Below are 24,150 nucleotides of genomic sequence, written 5' to 3'. Positions count from 1 at the left end.
CTTTCCATCTTTGAAAATGAGCCTTTAAAATTAAAAGGTCAAATTTGTGGGCATCAACAATTTTTCGACTCAATATCTTGATTGACATCTATATGTGACGTAGAGGTACCCTGAAAAGGGTACAGTGACATCACGATTGGGGTGGGGGCGGAGTGGACTGCAGAAAGCATTTTCAAGCTTGTGTCAAAAAAAGGGGTAAATACTTAAGGGTTAAGTAGTAGGCCTGGTAGAGACCTAGTATGTCCAAGCTGTACAATTCTAAATACTTCACATATCCTGCTGAGGCAGTATTTTCATTTTTCAAGTGACCCAGATAAGATATTGTAGTAAAAATATTTTCAATAATATTCAATTTTTATTGAATGTGCCTTTTAGTGTAGGTTTCATTATAGCAGAATGAATATGGTTCTTGAGAGTTGAGACTTGTGTCTCCTACAGGGGACAAAAATAAATCACTGGGTCTTAGGAGCTTGTATCCCTTTGTTTGACTTTCAAAGCAAAGAGGAAATAATTTTGAAGAGTGGTATTCAGAAATTGAATTTAATGTTGTGTATATTAAAATGTTGACAGTTATGTTTCCGAAAAGTAGGAAGGAAAACTCATAGTCCTTGGGAAATCTGAAGTAGTGCAGTGCTTGGTTTGTAGCGTAACTCTGTGTGCACTCTGCCATTTGGAAGGTGGATGTGTGGTCTCTGGGCATCATGGTGGTGGAGATGGTGGATGGAGAACCTCCGTACTTCGACGAGACGCCACTGGTGGCCATGAAGAAGCTGAGGGACGAGCCCTCACCTACTGTCCGGAGCGTGCACAAGGTGAGACACAGTCCTACCGGTATACACTCAGTGAGCACTTCGTTAGGTATTTATTAGACTATTGCTCTTCTGCTGCTGTAGCTTATCCACTTAGAGCCTATCCATGCGTTGCCTGTTCAGAGATGCTCTTCTGCATACCACTGTGGAAATGTGTGGTTATTTGCATTACTGTCACCTTACTGTCAGCTTTCACCAGTCTGGCCCTTCTCCTCAGACCTCTCTCATTAACCAGGCCCTGAACTGCTGCTCACTGGATTTTTTTGTTTTTCTTTACAAACGACTGTTCTGCATGAAATACTCAAACCAGCCAGTCTGGCACCAAGAATCATGCCACGGTTGAAATCACTGAGACCACATTCTGCTGGTTGATGTGAACATTAACTGAAGCTCCTGACACGTATCTGCATGATTTTATGCATTGTACTGCTGCCACACAATTGACTGATTAGATAATCACATGAATAAGTAGATGTACAGGTGTTCCTAATAAAGTGCTCAGTGATATGCATGCGCAAATATGCAGTTATGTATATGCACGCAGGGTGCTGGCACTTGAGGGTCTTACAGCTTGAATTATGATAATATTTTGGAAGTTTTTGTTGCAGTTTATAGTCTGTGCTAATAATATAGCTAATCAGCTCCACCAGTCTTTTTGTGATTATTGTGGCCCAAAATAATTGAATTTGCAGCGGCTTTTCTAAAGAAATGTTTTACCATTTTTGGGTTATTTTGTAATAGAATAGCAGGAATGTTTGAAAATTACATGTCAGCTGAAAAAATGTTGGATCGTTTACAGAACTCAACAATAATAATATGTAATTTGTTCCAGTGAGTATCTGGAAATGTTTCGGTGAACAGAAGGTTCAGTTTGAAACACTGAGGGCATTGAACTGCGAATAATCGACTATCACCTCACTTTACCTGACACGTGTTTGTTCTTCCAAGATCTCCCCGATGCTGACGGACTTCCTGGGACGCATGCTGACCCGGGACCCTCAGCAGAGGGCGAGCGCAGCCGAACTGCTGGAGCACCCCTTCCTCCTGCAGGCAGGGTCGCCCCGGTGCCTAGTGCCCCTGGTGGAGATGCACCGCAAGCGCATGTCCAGATGCTGACCCCGGGGGACCCCGGCTCCGGCCCCGAGCCTCCACACCCGGCCCCTAATTCACCATCGGAGGGGCAGCAAAAGCTCCTTTAAGATACCGTCCAAGTCTGCAGGAGAATGGCGCGATTGTTGATATTCACCTTCGGCAGTACAAGGAGAACCTGTTGGAGCAAGTACTTGGAGCGGGAGGAACCAGGAAATCATCTAAATCTCATGGACTTTTTTTTTTTCAAGTTTCATTTAAAAAGGTGCAGTATTGACTTCTGGAGTCTTCTAAGTATAGAAGCTAGTTGGCCGCAGAACTAAACAATTAAAATGAAATGAACAGGTTTTATTAAAAGATATTTTTGAGCAAGATCTGGCGCCCACCTGCTGGGAGGGTTCACCAAAATGCTGACTGTGCAGTGCTAACAGTTTAGCATTCATCTTCAGCTTTCATAATCACAGGATTACTTTTTTTTATATGCACTGTACACGATACTAGGATTTGTATGAAGGCTTGTCTGAAGGTTGTAAAAAACATTTTTTAAGATGTGTAAAAATATGTGTCCATGTACAAACATTAAATCTCATCCTTACTGAGAATAACTTGCTGTACCTCTCTAAATGTCTATGTTCAGTCAGAGCTCCCCATTTTGAACTTTTTTTTATACCTTTTTTTGTTGGTCTTGTTTGCCTGGTTTCAATACTGAACCCTATTTTTATCAAGTAAAAGGCAATGTAAGCAAGCACTGCACAGTTCAGGGTTTGCCAATACCAAACAAGTTTCTTTGGGTGTTTATATAGCAAACATATAGAAAAGCACAATACAAGTTAACGTCCAACGACAGCTAATTAGAAGGCTTATTTTGGCATTACATCGTAGTATCATACAATTATTGTATCATACAATTATAGCTGTTATTACATTGCTGATTCATAGGACAGGTTTACTGCACTGCACATAATGTGCACAGAATACAATGAGTTAACATAACACTAAGGCAGTACATTGGGCTAGAAGTGGGCAACAGAAATGTATCTTACTGCACCAAGGCTGTGTGGGATTGCTTGGTGTGGTCGGTGTAAGAGGAGGTTGGGACGTTGGAATTATAAGGTTCTGAATTTTTAGTAGTTTTGAGATATTGAGCTTCAAAGCTTTCACATCTTAACACAGCAAAACTGAAATGCAGGTTCTTCATATATCAAAATGACAGACATCCTAAAAGTGCTCTGAATTTACAATATCAAAATCCTATCAAATTGCCCTATAAACAATATATGTATGACACTAACCCATTTTTGTCAAAAATGTCAGATAGGACCTTATAATCCTAAGGTCTTGAGATGTTTAAGATTGAGGAATCCACTCTTGGCCACAGAGACTGAGGTGTGTGATTTGCCAAACCAGGGCGTGTGGCTTGCACACCCAGTTCCTGCCTGGGGTGTGCCCTTCACTGTGATGTGGCCTGTAGTGTAGTGGTTAAGGTAAATGACTGGGACACGTAAGGTCGGTGGTTCGAATCCTGGTGTAGCCACAATAAGATCCGCACAGCCGTTGGGCCCTTGAGCAAGGCCCTTAACCCTGCATTGCTCCAGGGGAGGATTGTCCCCTGCTAATCAACTGTACGTCGCTCTGGATAAGAGCTTCTGCCAAATGCCAATAATGTAATGTAATGGCTCTTTTGTGGTGTAAGGCCACCATTATCTAACCCTTTCATTCCTGGTTAGGGTGTGGGGGGTGCTGGAACCTATCCCAGTTTGCATTGGGTGAGAGGCAGGAATACACCCTGGACAGGCTGCCAATCCATCGCAGGGCACACACACCATTCACTTACACACTCATACCTGGGGGCAGTTTAGACTCTCCAAATGAATGGTAAATGGTTACCATTTATATAGTGCCTTTATCCAAAGTGCTGTAAAATTGATGCTTCTCATTCGCCCATTCATACATACAATCACACACCAACGGAAATTGGCTGCCATGCAAGGCACCAACCAGCTCGTTAGGAGGATTTGGGGGTTAGGTGTCTTGCTTCAGGACACTTTGACACTTTCCCCCAGGGCGGGAGAGAACTGCCAGATGACTGCTCTGAGCCAGTGTCGCCTCCTGTAAATAACCTTACCTGCATGTCTTTGGGCTGTGGGAGGAAACCAGAGTACTTTCATTTTTTGGATCTACCAGTCTCTACCAGTCTGCCTTGTGTTGCCTGCCCGAGGTGCAAGACTGACAGGACAAGTGATGTATATGGATCCGGACATGAGCCGAGAGCCAATCCAGGAGATTCCTCTGATCTCTTCGAATTTCATACAAGGTTGAAGCCTCCTTAGGGCTCAATTAACATGTTGGCCATACAGCCATTGCTGTGGATACCCTGCATTTTGACCTAAATGCCCTTTTAAAAATAACAAGCTGCATGGCCAGTTGTGCCTTGCTTTTGAACACGTATGTCTGTAGTGCCCTCTAGAGGAGAATTTTTTAATTTTTTTATATATATTTTTTTCGGGACAGATTGATGTGGAGTTGTTCAGCAGCGTTTTCACACACCTTTCACTCAAATTTCCCCTCACCTGGATGGGCAGCCTTGCAATCTTAGTAACAGTTTAAATAATGTAATAATATAATTGGGTGCCCACGTGGGGCTGTGTATGTCTTGGTAACAGGCTTGTCTTCCAGTGGTCTCAAACATTCAGATCAAGCACAGGATTTCTGTGCAGCTACATCATCGAGAACTGGAGACAGCTTCTGCTTACTGGCTCCATGGATTCCTATGGGAGCTGTTTGACTATGGGGCTTTGTGGCACCAGAGCATGTGCCCTGGGTACCTTACCAGGAAAGGATGAATAGGAATTTAAATATCTTATATTACATTACATTACATTACATTATTGGCATTTGGCAGACGCTCTTATCCAGAGCGACGTACAACAAAGTGCATACCCATAACCAGGGATAAGTTCGCTGAAAGACCCTAGAGGGAAGTACAATTTCAAATACAATTTTATATTGGATTAATTAATGGTTGAGGTAGGTTTTCCAAATCCTGTCGTGAAATGACAGTTTTCAAATGTTTTTATTTAGCTAGCTAGCTAGCTACATAATTATATTTATCAGTGTTGGTAAAACAAAACAGATTACTCAGAGAAGGCTTTAACGCTTTTATTCATTTTGCCCTTTTTAACTAGCTAAACTGGCTAACTATGCTTCTAGTTTTGATTTAAATAAAGAAATCTGAGCACTTGCCATTACATGCCATGTTTTTATGATATGCATAAATGCTTTTATTTTACATAAATCTGAGCAATTACTGGTAGCCTACCTGCCATATCTAACATAGTCTTATTTTACAGTGTAAATAAATAGGGTGTACAGTTCCTTGTATGTTCCTTGCTTTTGTCCCATCACATTACTTGATTTATGGAATGCTTATGCAAAATTCAATGTCAAGCGGCCAAGAAAGATTGATTAAGCAGATTGACCCCACACATTCAATCATGAAGCATCTTATCTGGACTGATTGCACTGACAGACAGACTTTATGTTTCACATAATATATGACCTTGGTTCAAGTCCAAGGTCATGGACCACGTCCATATACCTGAAGAAATCAGACAACCATAATACTAATAACAACCAATACAGTTGTTGCTAGGTCTTCTTCTGTTCTTGCTTTTAAGGTATTTGCATTTGTTCATACCTTCGTCTTAAGCTAGTATTGTAAATCGTGCAAGTGTCTTCCTTCATGTAAGCCATTTTAGAAGCCTCTTTGATTCTCACCTCTGGAGCTATAAAGCCTCAAAGTAGAATACTGCACAAATGGGAAATGGTTGCTAGGTTGGGAGTCTATGCGAAGGGGTTAAGCTGAATTTGCTGTGAGCCAGCAGCTCACTTAGGTTCCAGAGCCATGGTATTTGTGGAAAGGACATGTGGCAGATGGTGTCTTTCTGAGAGGACACATGCTTTGCTAATCAACCGATTTATAAATACCATGTAACATATGATAATACCTTATCACAGGCTCTGTTCTGTTTTAGCTGCACAGAGTGATGGCAAGCCTCAGATGCAAGTGAGACATTGCTGGAAAGTGAAATACTTTGCAGCCACTAGCTGGTGTTATCAGCACTCAGTGAAGCCCTTAAGGTTTGGCAATGAGTTATGTGTCAGATCTTATCATTAAGTGTAGCCAAATTAAACACACATGCAGCCAGTTAGTACAAGACAGGAAAATTTTAGTTTCATAATTTGAATAATTTCTTCTCTTTTGACGCAATATTTTATTATTGAAGTTGATGATGCATCTTGATTCTCTACCTATGAAACTATGAAACCATTCATAAAAACAATATTCCCTGCAGTATTGGAGAGCTTGGAGAGCTTTGATGTAAAGTTGATGTCAAATCCAACAGGTCACAGTGACAGTGACAACAAAATCTGTACACAGATAAAAAAATTAAAAATCATAATCCCTGCTGGGAAATCTCTTTTCTTAATTGGTTAAAGCAAAACGATACACTGTACAGTTCAATAATATAAAGTTAAAGTGATTTGCAAGTGCAAGAATTTAGGTTCAATTAAGATACATCCATCACTCAGGGGGTCATTCTTTTTTCCTCTGGGTCATATTTAGTGGAAGAGCCCACCCCCTCTATTTATTTATTATACCATAATGTCTCAATGTTTCATACATATGTATTCATATATAAATTAGTGCATATATGCTTATTTGTGTGTGACTTTTTTCCACTCGGTTATAAGACAATCAGATATGGGATAGTGTAAGAGTTACTTTGTGTGTGGAGATATTTAAAGATCAGTGTTGAGTGTGAGTGAGCTCCAGCACTCTGACTGGACGGACAGGCAAGTGTCAGTGCCATCTGGAAGAGGGATGAGCCAGATAAAACCACGCTCTGTCTCCAGAAATTAACTTGTGTTGAATCCAGCCAAGCAGTGTGTAACAGCCTGCTCTCTGTGCACCATTCTCCTATCTAGCAGTAATCTAGACATACTTTGGAATCAGATTTGGAATATGAGGTATGGTTCCAAATACAAATATACAGAATTTTGTCCAGGAATTCAATTCCAAATAAATCTCAAGTGTAGGTCAGTGACTTCCTTTCCCGGAGGTGTGTGGAATGTCTAGTGGGTGAGGGTGATGGGAGTGGGGGTGAGGACATGGAGTTGGTCTGGGGAGATAAAATGAGGAGCCTGTTTCCCTAAATTGGATATTGGAAAGTAAAGGTCCTTGTACTGACCTGTCTTCCTCAATGTAGGGCCAAAATGGTTTACTTTTCCGCCCATGCCATCAGCCACCACCATATTTGGCAGTAGCTCTGCCTATATAAGTGCAACATGGTGCCTGGAGTTCTTTCAGTAGACCTCTGCATTCAGTGAAAGCTCTGTCTTTCAACACTTTCCTCCCACGCCAAAGATGGGTGATGCTGCCATGGCCGAGTTTGGAAAAGCGGCTCCATTCCTGAGGAAGTCGGACAAGGAGCGCCTGGAGGCCCAGACCAGGGCCTTCGACATAAAGACTGAGTGCTTTGTGGTTGATGATAAAGTGGAATACATCAAGGGCCAGATCACTGGCAAAGATGGGGGTAAAGTGACTGTGAAGACGGAGGATGGGAGAACTGTGACTGTCAAGGAGGGGGATGTGCACCCCCAAAACCCGCCAAAATTTGACAAAATCGAAGACATGGCCATGTTCACATTCCTCCATGAGCCTGCTGTGCTGTTTAACCTCAAAGAGCGTTATGCAGCCTGGATGATCTACACCTACTCTGGCCTTTTCTGCGTGACCGTGAATCCCTACAAGTGGTTACCTGTCTACGATGCAGAGGTGGTGGCGGCTTACAGGGGAAAGAAGAGGTCTGAGGCTCCACCTCACATCTTCTCCATTTCTGATAATGCCTATCAGTATATGCTAACTGACCGGGAGAACCAGTCTATCCTCATCACTGGAGAATCCGGGGCAGGGAAGACTGTGAACACCAAGAGAGTCATTCAGTATTTCGCCAGCATTGCTGCTGCAGGAGGAGGAAAGAAGGACACCAGCAAGGGGACACTGGAGGATCAAATCATCCAGGCAAACCCAGCGCTGGAGGCTTTCGGCAATGCCAAGACGGCAAGGAATGACAACTCCTCACGTTTTGGTAAATTTATTCGCATTCATTTTGGAGTAAGTGGCAAGCTGTCCTCTGCTGACATAGAAACCTACCTACTTGAGAAATCTCGTGTGACCTTTCAGCTCAAGGCTGAGAGGGACTATCACATATTCTACCAGATCATGTCCAACAAAAAGCCAGAATTGCTGGACATGCTGCTGATCACCAACAACCCATACGATTATGCTTACGTCTCCCAAGGAGAGGTGACGGTCACATCCATTGATGACTCAGATGAACTGATTGCCACAGACAGTGCCTTTGATGTGCTGGGCTTCACGGCAGAGGAGAAGACAGGTGTCTATAAGCTAACAGGTGCCATCATGCATTATGGAAATATGAAATTCAAGCAGAAGCAGCGCGAGGAGCAGGCTGAGCCTGATGGCAGTGAGTCTGCTGACAAGTCAGCCTTCCTAATGGGGCTGAACTCTGCTGACCTTCTCAAGGGACTCTGCCATCCAAGGGTTAAAGTTGGAAATGAGTTTGTCACCAAAGGCCAAAATGTGGATCAAGTTTACTATTCCATTGGTGCACTGGCAAAGTCAGTGTATGAGAAAATGTTCAACTGGATGGTTGTAAGGATCAACCAGTCCCTTGAAACCAAGCAGCAGCGTCAGTATTTCATAGGAGTGCTAGACATTGCAGGATTTGAGATCTTTGACTTCAACACCTTTGAACAGTTGTGCATCAACTTCACGAATGAGAAACTGCAACAGTTTTTCAACCATCACATGTTTGTGCTGGAACAAGAGGAGTACAAGAAGGAAGGAATTGATTGGGAGTTCATTGACTTTGGGATGGACTTGCAGGCTTGTATCGATTTAATTGAAAAGCCCCTCGGGATCATGTCCATTCTGGAGGAAGAGTGCATGTTCCCAAAGGCTAGTGACCAGACCTTTAAGTCTAAGCTCTACGACAACCACTTAGGTAAGTCAAGTATGTTCCAGAAGCCACGTGTAGTGAAGGGTAGGCCAGAGGCACACTTTGCCCTTATGCATTATGCTGGCACTGTTGACTACAACATCTCGGGCTGGCTGGTAAAGAACAAAGACCCACTTAATGAAACTGTGGTGGGCCTTTACCAGAAGTCTGCCCTCAAACTGCTTAGTAACCTGTTCTCCAATTATGCTGGGGCTGATGACAAATCTGGTAAAGGAGGCAAAAAGAAAGGGTCCTCTTTCCAAACTGTCTCTGCCCTACACAGGGAAAACCTCAACAAGCTCATGAATAACTTAAGAACCACTCACCCCCACTTTGTACGATGTTTGATCCCCAATGAAACCAAGACACCAGGAATCATGGACAACTGCCTTGTAATGCATCAGCTTCGCTGTAATGGTGTACTGGAAGGCATACGCATCTGTAGAAAGGGCTTCCCGAACAGAGTCCTCTATGGTGACTTTAAGCAGAGGTACAGAATCCTGAATCCATCTGCCATTCCAGAAGGCCAGTTCATTGACAGCAAGAAAAGTGCAGAAAAACTGCTGGGATCTCTAGACATTGATCACACGCAATATCGCTTCGGACATACTAAAGTATTTTTTAAAGCTGGACTGCTGGGCACGCTGGAAGAGATGAGGGATGACCAGCTTGCACGCATCATAACAAGAATCCAGGCTAATGGTCGTGCGATACTAATGAGAGCAGAGTTCCAAAAGCTTGTGGAGCGCAGGGATGCATTGATGGTTATCCAGTGGAACCTTCGATCATTCCTTGGTGTGAAGAACTGGCCCTGGATGAAGATGTATTTCAAGATCAAACCCCTGCTAAAGAGCGCAGAGGCAGAGAAAGAAATGGCAAACATGAAGGATGAGTTCCACAAACTGAAAGAGGCTCTGGAAAAATCTGAGGGCAGACGGAAAGAGCTGGAGGAGAAGATGGTGTCCATTCTCCAAGAGAAAAATGACCTTCACCTCCAGCTGCAGTCTGAACAGGATACACTGACCGATGCAGAGGAGCGCTGTGAACAGTTAATCAAGAGTAAGATTCAGATGGAGGCAAAGGCCAAAGAATTAATGGAGAGAATAGAAGATGAGGAGGAGATGAATGCAGATCTCACTGCCAAAAAACGCAAGCTTGAGGATGAGTGCTCTGAGCTGAAGAAAGACATTGATGACCTGGAGCTCACGTTAGCTAAGGTTGAAAAGGAGAAGCATGCCATTGAGAACAAAGTAAAAAACCTCACTGAGGAAATGGCCTCGCAAGATGATAACATCATGAAGTTGACAAAGGAGAAGAAGGCTTTGCAGGAATCTCATCAGCAGACACTTGATGACCTTCAGACTGAAGAAGACAAGGCAAACACATTGACTAAAGCCAAAGCTAAGCTTGAGCAACAGGTTGATGACCTAGAGGGCTCCCTGGAACAAGAGAAAAAAGTAAGAATGGACTTAGAACGGGTAAAGAGGAAGCTTGAGGGTGATGTGAAACTGACCCAAGAGAATGTGATGGATTTGGAGAATGACAAACAGCAACTTGAAGAAAAACTGAAGAAGAAGGATTTTGAAGTCAATCAGCTAAATGGAAAGGTGGATGATGAACAGCTGATCAGTGCTCAATTGCAGAAGAAGCTGAAAGAGAACCAAGCCCGCATTGAGGAGCTGGAGGAAGAATTGGATGCTGAGCGTGCAGCCCGTGCCAAAGTGGAGAAACAGCGGTCAGACATATCTCGCGAGCTGGAGGACCTCAGTGAACGGCTGGAAGAAGCCGGAGGTGCAACATCCACCCAAGTTGAGCTCAATAAAAAGAGAGAGGCAGAATTTCAGAGGATTCGCAGGGACTTGGAAGAATCTACTCTGCAACATGAGACTATTGCTGCTGCACTGCGGAAGAAACATGCAGACAGTGTGGCAGAGCTGGGAGAACAAATTGATAATCTGCAACGTGTCAAGCAGAAACTTGAGAAGGAAAAGAGTGAGTTGAAGCTGGAGATGGATGACTTAGCCTCCAATATGGAAACCATTATCAAAGCTAAGAACAACCTTGAAAAGCTGAGCCGCACTCTGGAGGACCAGATGCACGAGCACAAGACCAAGGCTGAGGAGGCTCAACGGTCCCTCAATGACTTCACTATGCTTAGGGCCAAGCTTCTCACTGAAAATGGGGAGCTCAGCCGCCAGCTTGAGGAAAAGGAGTGCCTGATCTCTCAGCTCACCCGAGGCAAGAGCTCTTACACCCAGCAGCTAGAGGACTTGCGCAGACAGCTCGAGGAAGAGGTGAAAGCAAAGAATGCCCTTGCCCATGCAGTTCAATCTGCCCGCCATGACTGCGACTTGCTGAGGGAGCAGTATGAGGAAGAGCAGGAAGCTAAGGCAGAGTTGCAGAGAGCATTGTCCAAGGCTAACACTGAGGTATCCACATGGAGGGCTAAGTATGAGACTGATGGTATCCAGAGGACAGAGGAGCTGGAAGAGGCTAAGAAAAAACTAGTCCAGAGGCTGCAGGAATCTGAAGAGGCGGTTGAGGCTGTTAATGCCAAATGTTCCTCCCTTGAAAAGACTAAACATCGCCTGCAGAACGAGATTGAAGACCTAATGCTAGATCTTGAGAGATCGAATGCAGCGTCTGCAGCCCTGGACAAGAAACAAAGGGCATTTGACAAAGTCCTTGCAGAGTGGAAGCAGAAGTATGAGGAATCTCAGTGTGAGCTGGAATCATCCCAAAAGGAAGCTCGATCTCTCAGCACCGAGCTCTTCAAACTGAAAAATGCTTATGAGGAAGCCCTAGATCACTTGGAGACCACAAAGAGAGAAAACAAAAACTTACAGGAGGAGATCTCAGACCTGACAGACCAGCTTGGTGAGGGAGGAAAGAGTGCCCATGAGCTGGAAAAAGTTAGGAAGCAGCTTGAGCAGGAGAAGGCAGAACTGCAGTCTGCACTGGAGGAAGCTGAGGGCTCCCTGGAGCATGAGGAGGGCAAGATCCTTCGCGCTCAACTGGAATTTAACCAGGTTAAAGCAGACATTGAGAGAAAGCTCTCTGAGAAGGACGAGGAGATGGAACAAGCTAAAAGGAACTACCAGCGGATGATTGAATCCTTGCAGACTTCTCTTGAGTCAGAGACCAGAAGCCGTAATGAGGCCCTTAGAGTGAAAAAGAAGATGGAGGGTGACCTAAATGAGATGGAAATCCAGCTGAGCCAAGCCAACAGGCAGGCTGCTGATGCCCAGAAACAGCTCAAGGCTGTCCAGGCCTACCTGAAGGACACTCAGTTGCAGCTGGATGATGTGTCCCATGCAAGTGAAGACCTGAAAGAGAACATTACCCTTCTGGAGCGCAGGAACAACCTGCTGCAAGCGGAGCTGGAAGAGCTGAGAGCCATGCTGGAGCAAACAGAACGGGGACGGAAGCTTGCGGAACAGGAGCTCACAGATGCCACAGAGAGGATGCAGCTTCTGCACTCCCAGAACACCAGCCTGATAAACCAGAAAAAGAAACATGAGACGGACATTATGCAGCTGCAGAATGAGGTGGAGGAATCCGTGCAGGAGAGCCGTAACGCTGAGGAAAAGGCCAAGAAGGCCATCACTGACGCTGCCATGATGGCGGAGGAGCTGAAGAAGGAGCAGGACACCAGTGCTCACCTGGAGCGGATGAAGAAGAACATGGAGCAGACCATCAAGGATTTGCAGAACCGTCTGGATGAGGCTGAGCAGATTGCCATGAAGGGTGGGAAGAAACAATTGCAGAAGCTGGAGGGCCGGATCCGCGAGCTGGAAAATGAGCTGGAAGCAGAACAGAAGCGGGGCATAGAGTCCGTCAAGGGGGTACGCAAATATGAGCGCCGCATAAAGGAGCTCACCTACCAGACGGAAGAGGACCGCAAGAACATGGCCCGGCTCCAGGACCTGGTGGACAAGCTACAGCTTAAGGTGAAGTCCTACAAAAGAGCAACTGAGGAGGCCGAGGAACAGGCTAACAGCAACCTGGCTAAGTTCCGCAAACTACAGCACGAGCTAGAGGAAGCTGAGGAGCGGGCCGACATTGCAGAGTCTCAGGTGAACAAGCTCCGTGCCAAGACCAGGGATGGCTCTGGCAAAAAATCACATGATGAGTGATAAATTAACCGGATCCATGTGTGTTATCCTCCATTACACCTTCTGAATGCATGTACAATTAAAAGTATGACATAGTATAGTTATGAGAATAATGACTAAGGTTATGAGTAAAAAAAATTAGTGCTCTCACTGAGTAATCTATTAGGAACACTATACTAATACTGGGTAGGGCCTCCCTTTGCTCTCAAAACAGCCTCAATTCTTTTGAAAACATTCCTTCGAGATTCTGTTATATGTTGATATGATTGCATCATGAGATTTCTGCAGATTTGTCAGCTTCACATTCAGAATCTCCCGTTCTACCACATCCCAAAGGTGTTATAGGAGTATAGCATCACTTGTTACATTTTTTCTGAATAGCCTTCTTAGTTTTGCAGCTATGCTTTCTCATTGTAACAGTAAACATGCCTGGCCCAGTTTCCTAGTGCCCTGATTTTCAGTTGCTTTGTTAACAAATGCAGCAATGATCAGGACCATTACTGAAGCTGAGTAACTACGTAATGCACCACATGGCTCAATCTTACTCAGTTACCAAATTACTTTGATGCTATTCACTGTGAGTATTTCTGAGGGCTTCTATGAAAATTGAAAAGGTAGAGCATCCAAAAAACTGAAAATAAATAACTGACCTCTACTGAAGGGTAGTAGAGGAAGTAGTGGCATGTACAATAAACAAATAAATTATAAAACATAAACTAAAGTATCCTCTTGCAATCCTGTATGCAATCGTCTTGAAATCTTCGTCCTCTATGCAAATTACTTTTTGGAAATTAATGGTAAATATTGGTTTCTGTAACATTCACAGTATGAACATCTCATCATGACACTGCACAGACCTAGGATTGTATCTTTTTTGTATCTTTTTCAGACTGGCTACTTTGATATGCATCAGTCTGATATGTGGCACAATTAATATTTGTGTAACACTTTCTATGAAGCAAGCACATATGATGATCTCTGCATTTATAGTGCCTTATGATATACGTGTAATGCACTCTAAACACTGATGTAAGCACTCATAACAACCTATAGGTAATTGTAACAGTTTATAATGTGATTTAAAGTATCCCTATGACAAACTATAAGACATCATATACCCCTATAAAATGTTTACCCTTTGGCCTTGTGATTTCTCATAGCAATTAATTATATAAAAATATAAAAGGCTTTTATGATTACCTATGTGTTATGACTGCTTATATCTATGAAGCAGTTCTCCTAGTGCATTAAAGTTCTCCTAGTGCATTAAAAGTGTAATGAGGCACTATAAATGCAGCTTTAAGCCATTATATTGGTTTGCTATATAGAAACCTATCAATATGTGTTCCTCTGTGGTGCTGGAAAAACAATAAAATAATTGACAATGAATCCTAAATAGAATCTTAATGCTTAAGCTGTGCTTTCAGTGATTAATCTGATAGTATGTCACCTCACTGACCTGTATTGTGGGAAGATGTCTTCTTTAATATTGAAGATTATACATTTTTGAGCATGCAAGTTCTAATGTTTGTCACAAACATGGTAATAAAACAATATATTTCACTGCAATTATGTCTCAGCTCTTTAATTTCCCAATTTGTCTCACTAATGAATATGCAATGTGGAAAGTCAGCAGCCATACCTCCATACACCCTGATCCAGATGAATGACTACAGGTAAGTGAGTGAGGGCTGGTACTTGGATGGGAGGCCTCCGGGGAAAACTGACTTGGTCCATCAAGCGTATTGATGGATCAAGTAAGCCAGCCTTATTTCAGGATTTCAGCGTGATTCCAGGGAAGCCCTCTGTGCACAAGTCTCTCTTGAGAGCAGTCTAGTACTATATACTTATTCATACAAAGTAGGGAATGAGAACAGTAAAAATAAATTGGATTAACAGTATTGTAAATAGCAGTTGTCCAAGAGGGACGAATACGCGAATATTAAAGGGAACATATTCAGTCTCTTTAAAAATGGGAATGTTTTAACCATAGTACATTAAATGCTCTGTTAGAGCACGGGCACTAATCTATCTCTAAACTATCAAACACCACCTGGCTATGTATGTTTCAGAGAACACTGGTTTAAAATCTATTGAGAATGCTATAGACACGGGATGGCCTTGCTCAGTTCTGTGAATCCGAAGAAAAATAAATAGTATGAAATCAACAGAAAAAGCTAAACCTAAGATTGCTGTACTTCAATCAATGTCACTGAAGGCCTTTGGGCACTATTTTAACGGCCAAGGTGCAAATGTCAAATGCTAGCCTTAAATCAAATTGAGGCGCGTCCAACTCAATTTCATGTCACCAGGCTTTAGCACAACTATGGCACAGGTGTAAGAGGCTGGCTCTATTGCAATAAATTAACTGCAGTATATCATATGGCCCCATTTCTTTCCCTTTAAAAAAAAATAGCCTAATTTCATCATGGACAAAGAGAAAGCTCATTATGAGAGGGGCCATTACAAGCCACTCGATAAACAATTACTTGTGATATCAAAACAAAGGTGAGATTGAATAGTTGCAGTTATCATGTTTATTTATCCCTCAAACAAAATTAATATGCTTTGGCATTATGAATGCACTGCATGTATGAACACAACACAGACTTGAGAAATATCTTATTTCAATTTGACTATGTAATATGCAAGCTGCATTCAGTTATGCAGCCCAATGCCAGCTACTTATGGAATGAATCAATGTAAGCTACATGAATGAGAGACTGGGAGACTGGCTCTATAGAGGTCTATGGTCTAAAACAGAAATGCAATATTGACACAGCGCAGAATGCTTCTATTGCCACACCCCCAATTGTGGCACCCAACTCATGTTGATGCAAATGAGTTTACTGTTCACAACAAAACCTGGCGCAACAACAAATATTCAATTTACAGGAGATGAAACCAGCACCCAATTCCACTTGCACTTGCATCAAGCTCATTTGTGCTTATGCAATCATGAAAGTATGACATTTCATGTTTAATTCATGGAATATGTTTCATTATGTCTTTTATGTTTCCATAGTGGATCCATTCCTTCCTATCTGAAGACAATGGGCTCTTTTCTGCCATGCATCTACTTTGACTTTGACCTGACCTTGATTGTGAAATAACTTTCCCTATTCAATAAACCCACCTTTTCAGACTACACCTCAATGTTCCTAATTAAAGAAGAAAAACAAACAACTTTTTTATTTCATAGGTCTCAAGACATGCACCTTCTCAGTAGTGTCACCATCTACCATATGACTATAACTTTACATATATTTAGTTCTTGTGGTGTTTGCTTATCATGTGAATTATACTTTTGTGAGGCACTTTGGCTGCAAATTAAATGATGGTTAAACGATTACATTGTAAATTGTACATATACAAATACCCATTACATGCTATATGTTCTCTGTGACCCATTCAACTGAGCAGTAATTTTGAAACAATTTAAATGTTATTCTCATAAACAGTATTCCACCCTGAATTGGTGGCAGCTTAGTTGTCACTTTGGGGGTTTCAAAATATTTGAGCAGTTTAGGCATCCTGACTATATACACTCTCTGAGCACTTTATGAGGTAGACCTGAACACCAGCTTGTTAATGAAAATATTTACTCAGCCAATCATGTGGCAGCAACTCAATGCATAAAAGCATACAGACAAGACAAGGGTTTCAGCTGTTTTTCAGACCAAATGTCATCCAAGTGACATGACTGTGGTATGTTTGTTGCTGCCAGACTGCGGGGGTTTGAATGTCTCAGAAACGGCTGATCTCCTGTGATTTACAGTCTCTAGAGTTTGCAGAAAATCATACAAAAAAACGAAAGAATTGTTGAGAGAGGTCAGTGCAGAAGGGTCAGACTGGTCAAAGGTGACAGGAAGGTGACTGTAACACAAATAACCATACATCACAACAACAGTGGTATGCAGGAGAGAATCTCTGAACACTCTGTGTCAAACCTTTCCAGTGGATAGGCTACAGTAGAAAACCAATAAGTATAAAAAATAAGTCTAATAAACACCTAATAAAGTGCTCACTGAGTGTATATTTAAACCAGGGGTGTACAAATCCGGTCCTCAAGGGCCGGTCTGCGTACTGCTTTTTGTTCCAACCAATTGCCTTGTTTTTAATTTGCTGACATTCTATAACTTACCCTGGATCAAGCCTGTACTTGAGCACAGTAAAATCATTAGGATACACTTGCAGTCTGCAGCTGTAGCCGGTACTCATACAAGTCAGATAAGATATGATCGAGTCAATTAAATAATTAAGACCAGAAGTTGGCACAAAATCCTGAAACACATCAGCCCTTGTTGTGCACCCCTGATGTAAATGTTTATGTAAAACTATGTAAAAATATGTAAATATTTCAGAATTTAGTGTACTTTACAGTGATTTATCAGAACAGTTATTAGCATTTTTATTCATACTGACGTTCACTTGGTCTCATGGTTACGGAATGTGCTAAAAATAAAATTCCAGCTTTCCCATTTCAGTCACTAGTGCAGTAGGTCTGTAAAAATGCATAATTAAATATGAAAACAGAATCTGGCACAATATTTGTACTCGTGTTAATTCTTTGGCTGTGACTGAATGCCTCCTGTTTGTTCAGGCTCGCATCCAAAGGGCCCACACTTTCACTCATTTCATACGGCCCTGCAGTGCTCTGTGATGTCAATGCTGCTCCAGCAACAACTGATGTAGGTGCGTCACAACCAACCAACAGGAACCAACAGGAACTTTTCAATATCAAAGAAAACTAACAACAAAAGTTGCAGGAAGGGTACATCACAAAAAAGGCAACAGTGTCAATGGGAAATTAGGTACAGTTCAGCAGGTAAAAAGTAGAGGTTGCATGCTGGTATGTTCTTTTCTCACTCTGCCATAATGATGTAGAGCTGAGGCAATTTATTACACTGGTATTACACTCGCTTAAACTGTGACTCAGTCAAAAGAACAAACCGCCAGAGAATACCCGTAATGCCATAAAGAATTGAAAAATGGAGGGCATGCTTAAATACGGTTCTAAATATTAAATTGCATTTTCAGAGGCGTTGTCTCTGGTTTTCAGAGCAGGAAAAGCAAGAGAGATGAGGGCTTACACAAAACAAACAGAAAGTATTCTCCCTTTACCCTCACCCAGGTAAAAATAACAAACTAAAATAATAAAGGCAAAATAAACCAAAACCCTTACTTTCAGCCAGCTCTGTCACCACGAATACCCCTCTCGGACTGCGGTCCCCCCGGTCTCAGCCACCTACTACGGATTGAAGCACACATTTTAACATATTTGTACATCTTCTGATAATTCACAGGATATTTCTCTTTGTTCTGGCCCAGCTCTTAATAATTTCTTTTCTGAGATGATAATTATATGGGGATAGGAATCATGTTGTAGGTGTCAGTCAATTACTTGGGGAGAAGCTTGCTTGCTGAACTCAACACAGGACTATAAGAGTGTGAAATTTTAAAATACACATGCATGCTTCTTGTTTGTACTCACTGTCAAAACATTCTGTTTACTAATGTTGACTAAAAAGCCATAGACTTATAACACAATTATAAACCAAGAGAAACAGTAGAACTAGGCCCAAAGAAGCCTATTCTAGTGACAGTTTATTAATAATGAATAGAGAATGTAATACAAAACGAGATATACACTCACCGAGCACATTATTAGGTATTTAGTAGACTTATATTTTAGACTTTTACTGCTGTAGTCTATCCACTTTAGTTATGATGCGTTGTGTGTTCACAGATGCTTTTTTTGCATAGCATTGTTGTAATGCGTGGTTATTTGCGTTACTGTCACCTTCCTGTCAGCTTTGGCCAGTCTGCCCATTCTCCTTTGACATCTCTCATTAACAAGGCGCTTCTGTCTGCATCATTCTTTGCAAACTCTAGAGACTAATGAAAATCCAAGGACATCAGCAGTCTCAAGCCTGCCATCAACAATCATTCCACTTTATTTTACGTTACATTTTTCCCCATCCTGATTGTTGACGTGAACCTTAACGGAAGCTCTTGACCCATATCTGCATGATTGTTTGGATTGCACTGCTGCCACACAATTGGCTGATTAGATAATCGCATGAATAAGTAAGTGCAATAAAGTCAAAATGTTCATAATAAAGTCCTCTGTGAGTGTACGCGTGAATACCTCCAAATTCTCACTTGTGTAATGAGCTCAGTCCAGGATCTTAATTAAAGACAACGTGATGCACAACTGAATGCAGCAAGAGGGCAACCAGGCTAGCATGCTAGTTAGCAGCGGAGGAAATAAATGTAGTCCGTGGGTAATTTAGGAGAGTGCTCACGAGAGAAACGATTGAGACAGTCCCTGTGGCAGTGGGCTCGCGAATGAGATGAGCCTTACTTGCGGTCATTCTACGTCATCTCACTGATGCCCTGCGTGTGCCTCTGTGACAAACGCCGTCAGCCGTCAGCTAATGCTGTACGGCATGTTCTCAAGGTCAGACGTGTTAAAAAGTGCTCGTTAGCATTTCCGTACATTGGGCGTACATGCTTCCACACTTTTTCCTCACCAGCCTCGCAACTCACTATAGTTACCATCAGGAATACAAAAAAGCAAACCATCCAGTAGTGGATCAGACCAATTAGCACCGACAGCAAATCATTATCATTGCATTGCCATTGTAGTTGAATCATCATTACTAATACTATAAGAGAAACATTAAAGTAAAAATCAGCAAGTTTCAAATGTGGATACAGCAGGTTAGGTTTTGAGAAATATTGAACCTATTTGGGCTCAAATAGAAGCAAATAAATTAGTTATACATTAAACAAGTTAATTAATTAATATCGTTAATATAGCCTCCTTGTACAAACTAGTGGACATAGAGGTATTTTAGAATTATGGTTTGCGTGGAGATATGCCTCATTAACATCCTTATCCTTATCTTACTGCATGCCAGTACAAGTGCGTAGCTGCACCTGTGTCACAGAGTGCATTACATTTATTTTTTGGAACGTTTTGGAATCCCTGTGAAATAACTATCGAACTAATCGATTTTCCTTTAGCACTGACATGAAATGCTAACCACAAGGATGGCTGCTCTTGTGTGGTAGGACTGCATGTGCCAATTGTGAAGAAAACAAAAGTATTCCCACAAATTCCCACAGTTTCTCAAAATATAGTCCCACCAGGTTGTCTTTCCGCTACATTGATCCATTATCTCGCAATAATGTGACCGCTGTCCAAGGTTCTGAATTGTTGCAATTGAGCCAGCCATGTGCATATAGGCCTAGTACACGTAAATGAATAATAATAATAATAATAATAATAATAATAATAATAATAATAATAATAATGTAATACACACCTGACCTTATAGTAGAAAGTATTCTGGAAGATTGCAAAGTGAAAAATCTAATACTAATTTCAAACTCATCATGTTTCATTTGTATACATTCATCAAGGTTATCTATTCTTGATATTTTAATATATCTTTAATATTTTGTTCATATTTAAATATATGTACTTTAATATATGCTTATTAAGACAAAGAAAATGTGAAACAAGCCGCATTTTATTCGAGCTGCCATTCACAGCATTCAGTTGCATAGACTATCAATTGTGAAGTCGAAAATAATTAAATGTGCGAAATATGTTTCAAATCAAGGAAAGCGCTAAGAGCGGTGCCACTAAGCACAACACATTACTATTATTAATTATGATTAATTCAAGCAAATTCTATGGGGGAGAGAGAATATGTTTAGGATGTGCACAACCACAACGACTTGTTAGGAAACCAATTTCCACGGTGCTAACACACGTTTTGTGTTTTAACGTTTAATTACATTTAATGTACCAGGCTTTTTACGCGCGTAAACTGCGGTGGATTATGCTGACAGATTAATGAATGCAGGTCTCTCAGTGGGTGTTTTCCCTTTAAGAACCACTGCCCGCCTCCCTTACAGTATTTGATGCTGAACCATTTACTTCATTTGTTGGATAAGAAAGAGGCGTTTTATGTACCTCATGATCGCATATAATAACGGATATATCACACCTAAACCTAGACTGCGGGATCCCCGTATTGCTGTATGTTTTGATTGTTTTCAGAGCGCGGAGAGTTCACAGACACTGGAAAACATCGTCAGAGCCTTGCTATCATTGTCATGTAGGAACAAAGTGCAGAAATGGATTTCAAAGACATGCGCGCGTTTCTTTTCGGAGGCTATATAAATGAAAGCAAAAGCCGTTTGTTTTCAAAATAGACAGTCGCTCAAAGGTGTATGGTCCACACAAATCCAGCTTTCTCTTGGATATTGGATAATCAAAAACCATTCAAGACGGACGGGGTCGTGGGGCACAGGGGAAGCCGCAGGGGGACCATGAAGGAGCGGGACTTCATGCCTAACATGGAGAGAGGAAAACCTGCCACATACACCGGGGACAAAAAGGCTAAGATGGCCGCGAAGACGAACAAAAAGTGGGTGAGACTGGCCACTGTGTTCGCGTATGTATTATCCGTGTCACTGGCTGCTATCATATTGGCTATTTACTACAGTCTGATTTGGAAGCCAACATCATCATCGTATTCGGTTGTAAGACCAGGGCTACCCGAGGGGGTCAGTGTCGCATCCAACCTCTCCACCAAAACCACCCCCAGCACTCTTGCCAATTCCACGGACACAAATTCCACGCAGACAGGCTCACCTTTGTTGCTCACTGTAACGGGTAAGACGGGGCTAATAACTGACCCGCAAGACGAAACCAAGGCCCAAATATTTCATTGGGGAAATATACCTAAAAGCCCTGCTGTTCTTTCAGGTGACACTTCAACTCAAAGTGCGCAGGTTCGACCCACAGGACACCAAACCACCTCACAAAGCTACACAAGCGTGAAGACCACAAGAGTTGCTGCCACCAAGCCAGCACCCCAGACTATTCATACTATTATTGCTGAAGAGGCTGCAGTAAAGAGAGAGGCCTCGGGGCTGATCAAGACATTTGAAATGCCACAGGAGACCCACGAAGGATCGGCAACTCTTTCCTCGACAGACTTCCAGTCTGCTGAAGCCTATCTCAGGCTCGACGAGCTTTCGTCGGAAGCCCCGTCTGACGCATTCATGAGTTCATACGGACCGTTTGGTGACACAAATACTGAACAAACCCAGAGAACCTTGCAGAGACAGAACCAGGAGAGTCCGACGGAATCACAACCTGTTACTGATACAACTGAAGGGCCATCTTTATTAAAGGACCTGCCTACGAAGAATTCTGAGGATACAGTGAGAGACAAGCTTTTTTAGGAACGTCTTTTGATAAAGCATAAACTGTGATATGAATGGTATGTTGATACATATTAAATACATAATAGCTGCTTTAAAACTAATAACTTTATATACGGATATGCCATTACATGTATGTACACAACATGCCTCAAACCTTATTTTTAATATTTATTTTGAATAGTCCAAACCGCGGTCACGAGATTGTCTCTGTCAACAAGAAACTTATTGAAAACATTTACACAAATATATAGAGATGAACGGTTTTGGATTTCAGTGAGTGTAAATATTATGTGATTTCAATAGGGATAGCCAGTATATGGAAACTGAGCCATGTTTCGAATGAACAGTGGAATTGGACAGGCATTTTAATTTGTGATTCGCTTGAATATAGCTATTTTCATTGTAATAATTAATCAGGAATCGACTGGCAGCGGAACCCGTATTGTGTCACGCTCAGGTACTATGTGCATATAACCATGTAAATGTGGGATAGCTACATTGTATTTGGTATTGTACATAGGAAAGATCATGTTAGTCAAATTAGATACTTTTTATGAAAGACAATGTTCAATAGATATATCATGTAATAAATAAACTTTGTTTTAAAAGATCGTTGTTTTGTAAGATATGGGCATTCGATTGTAATGTAAACGCTCTTTTATTGCAGACTGGTGATCCGTGATCATTTATCAACGACATACCGTTTTCAGTAAGATTACAAGAGTAGGCTCAAACGATGCATAGGTATAATACGATGTCTAATCTTGGCATTACAATAAGCGGTCTTGGTGGGAAAGAACTGGCAAGCAAAATGCATGTTATGATGTTTTGAATGAGTTCACTGAAAGTTTCCAAAGTCAGAGACAAGAGACCCGTTAATTCGCACATCTCAAAGCTATTTATTTTAATATTTCAAGAGTGAGTGATCTGCCTGCTGCTTGATGAAAGGAGTCAATTGCATTAACTCATTGCACGCGCAACTCTCTTCAAGTGTCACTTGCACGTGATAGAAAAATATGGGGGGCTGGTTAATGATTAATTTCAAGGTCAGGCACACTAGCTGCGGCAAATAACGGAACTTATACCATGAAAACAAAGACATCATACATTCCTTGGAATTAAAGAGATTTAGTTGACAAAAATACGTCAGAAACACTATAACATCACTACGTGCGAGTTTATTTGCTGCTAGTATCAAGAATAGCATCCAACTGACGCACATTTGAAAGCTGTAGGCTACATGTGTTATTCGCCGTTGCTATGCACACACTGTGAAGATAAGACCTGTCAATCCTTGACACTGCAATCACCTATCAACTTGATTGGGTCTTCAACAATGACCAGTAACTAAAAAATACCTCGCGCATGGCCAGACCAAGCCAGTGGTTCTGCAGCCAATTTCGAGAGGTTCCACGTTTTTAGTTTCAGGCAGCCTTACTTCGTGCGTGGACTGTACAACGGATTTTCGTGATTCCTATTGTCCCTGAAACAGCAGGCTTAATCGACTTCAGAACATGCTACATCATAACGACCGTAGCCTACTGTTTAAAAAGCTTCCTTTGGTGCTTATGTGCATAGAATTATGGTATTCTGGTAGAATGGTATTCTGAGAATATTGTTTTCCTCGATGAATACTAAAAACTCCCTTGCAAGTAGATAGATCTCTTACTAGTCGAGAACTGAGCCCGATGTAACCTCTGTCTGTGATGTGAGGCCTCGCAGATGGAAGTGAAATCAACATCCAATCAGAATGTGTCAATTCAGTTCAAAGGCCCAGGACATCTTTGAAAAGCAATGTTA

At 41.9% G+C, this 24,150-nt stretch overlaps 3 protein-coding genes across 5 annotated transcripts in view; all 3 read left to right on the top strand.

Annotated features, from left to right (window-relative positions):
* The window catches only part of LOC133129181 (serine/threonine-protein kinase PAK 5-like), a 29,299-nt gene extending 26,796 nt beyond the window's left edge, over positions 1-2,503 (top strand). For all 3 annotated transcript variants that reach the window (XM_061243089.1, XM_061243090.1, XM_061243087.1), the window contains exons 8-9: positions 678-812; positions 1,758-2,503. In XM_061243089.1, the coding sequence (XP_061099073.1) occupies positions 678-812; positions 1,758-1,925 (303 nt within the window). In that variant the 3' untranslated portion in view covers positions 1,926-2,503. The remainder of the gene's footprint in view (positions 1-677; positions 813-1,757) is intronic.
* A 4,823-nt stretch (positions 2,504-7,326) lies between these two features.
* myh6 (myosin, heavy chain 6, cardiac muscle, alpha) lies at positions 7,327-13,119 on the top strand. The gene has a single exon (XM_061241596.1). It carries the CDS (start codon positions 7,327-7,329, stop codon positions 13,117-13,119), a length of 5,793 nt encoding a protein of 1,930 aa, XP_061097580.1.
* A 7,959-nt stretch (positions 13,120-21,078) lies between these two features.
* On the top strand, positions 21,079-23,016 carry LOC133129680 (uncharacterized). Its single transcript, XM_061243931.1, has one exon. The coding sequence runs from the start codon at positions 21,349-21,351 to the stop codon at positions 22,366-22,368; it is 1,020 nt and encodes a 339-aa protein (XP_061099915.1). The 5' UTR covers positions 21,079-21,348; the 3' UTR covers positions 22,369-23,016.
* Positions 23,017-24,150: the final 1,134 nt, after the last annotated feature.

The sequence above is a fragment of the Conger conger genome, chromosome 5, assembly GCF_963514075.1.
Source record: "Conger conger chromosome 5, fConCon1.1, whole genome shotgun sequence".
In the NCBI taxonomy this organism is placed as follows: Eukaryota; Metazoa; Chordata; class Actinopteri; order Anguilliformes; family Congridae; genus Conger; species Conger conger.
This window is presented reverse-complemented; position numbering and strand designations above follow the sequence as displayed.

Coding starts and splice junctions, on each gene's coding strand:
- myh6 (XM_061241596.1), top strand. CDS start 7,327: ATGGGTGATGCTGCCATGGCCGAGTTTGGAAAAGCGGCTCCATTCCTG.
- LOC133129680 (XM_061243931.1), top strand. CDS start 21,349: ATGGTCCACACAAATCCAGCTTTCTCTTGGATATTGGATAATCAAAAA.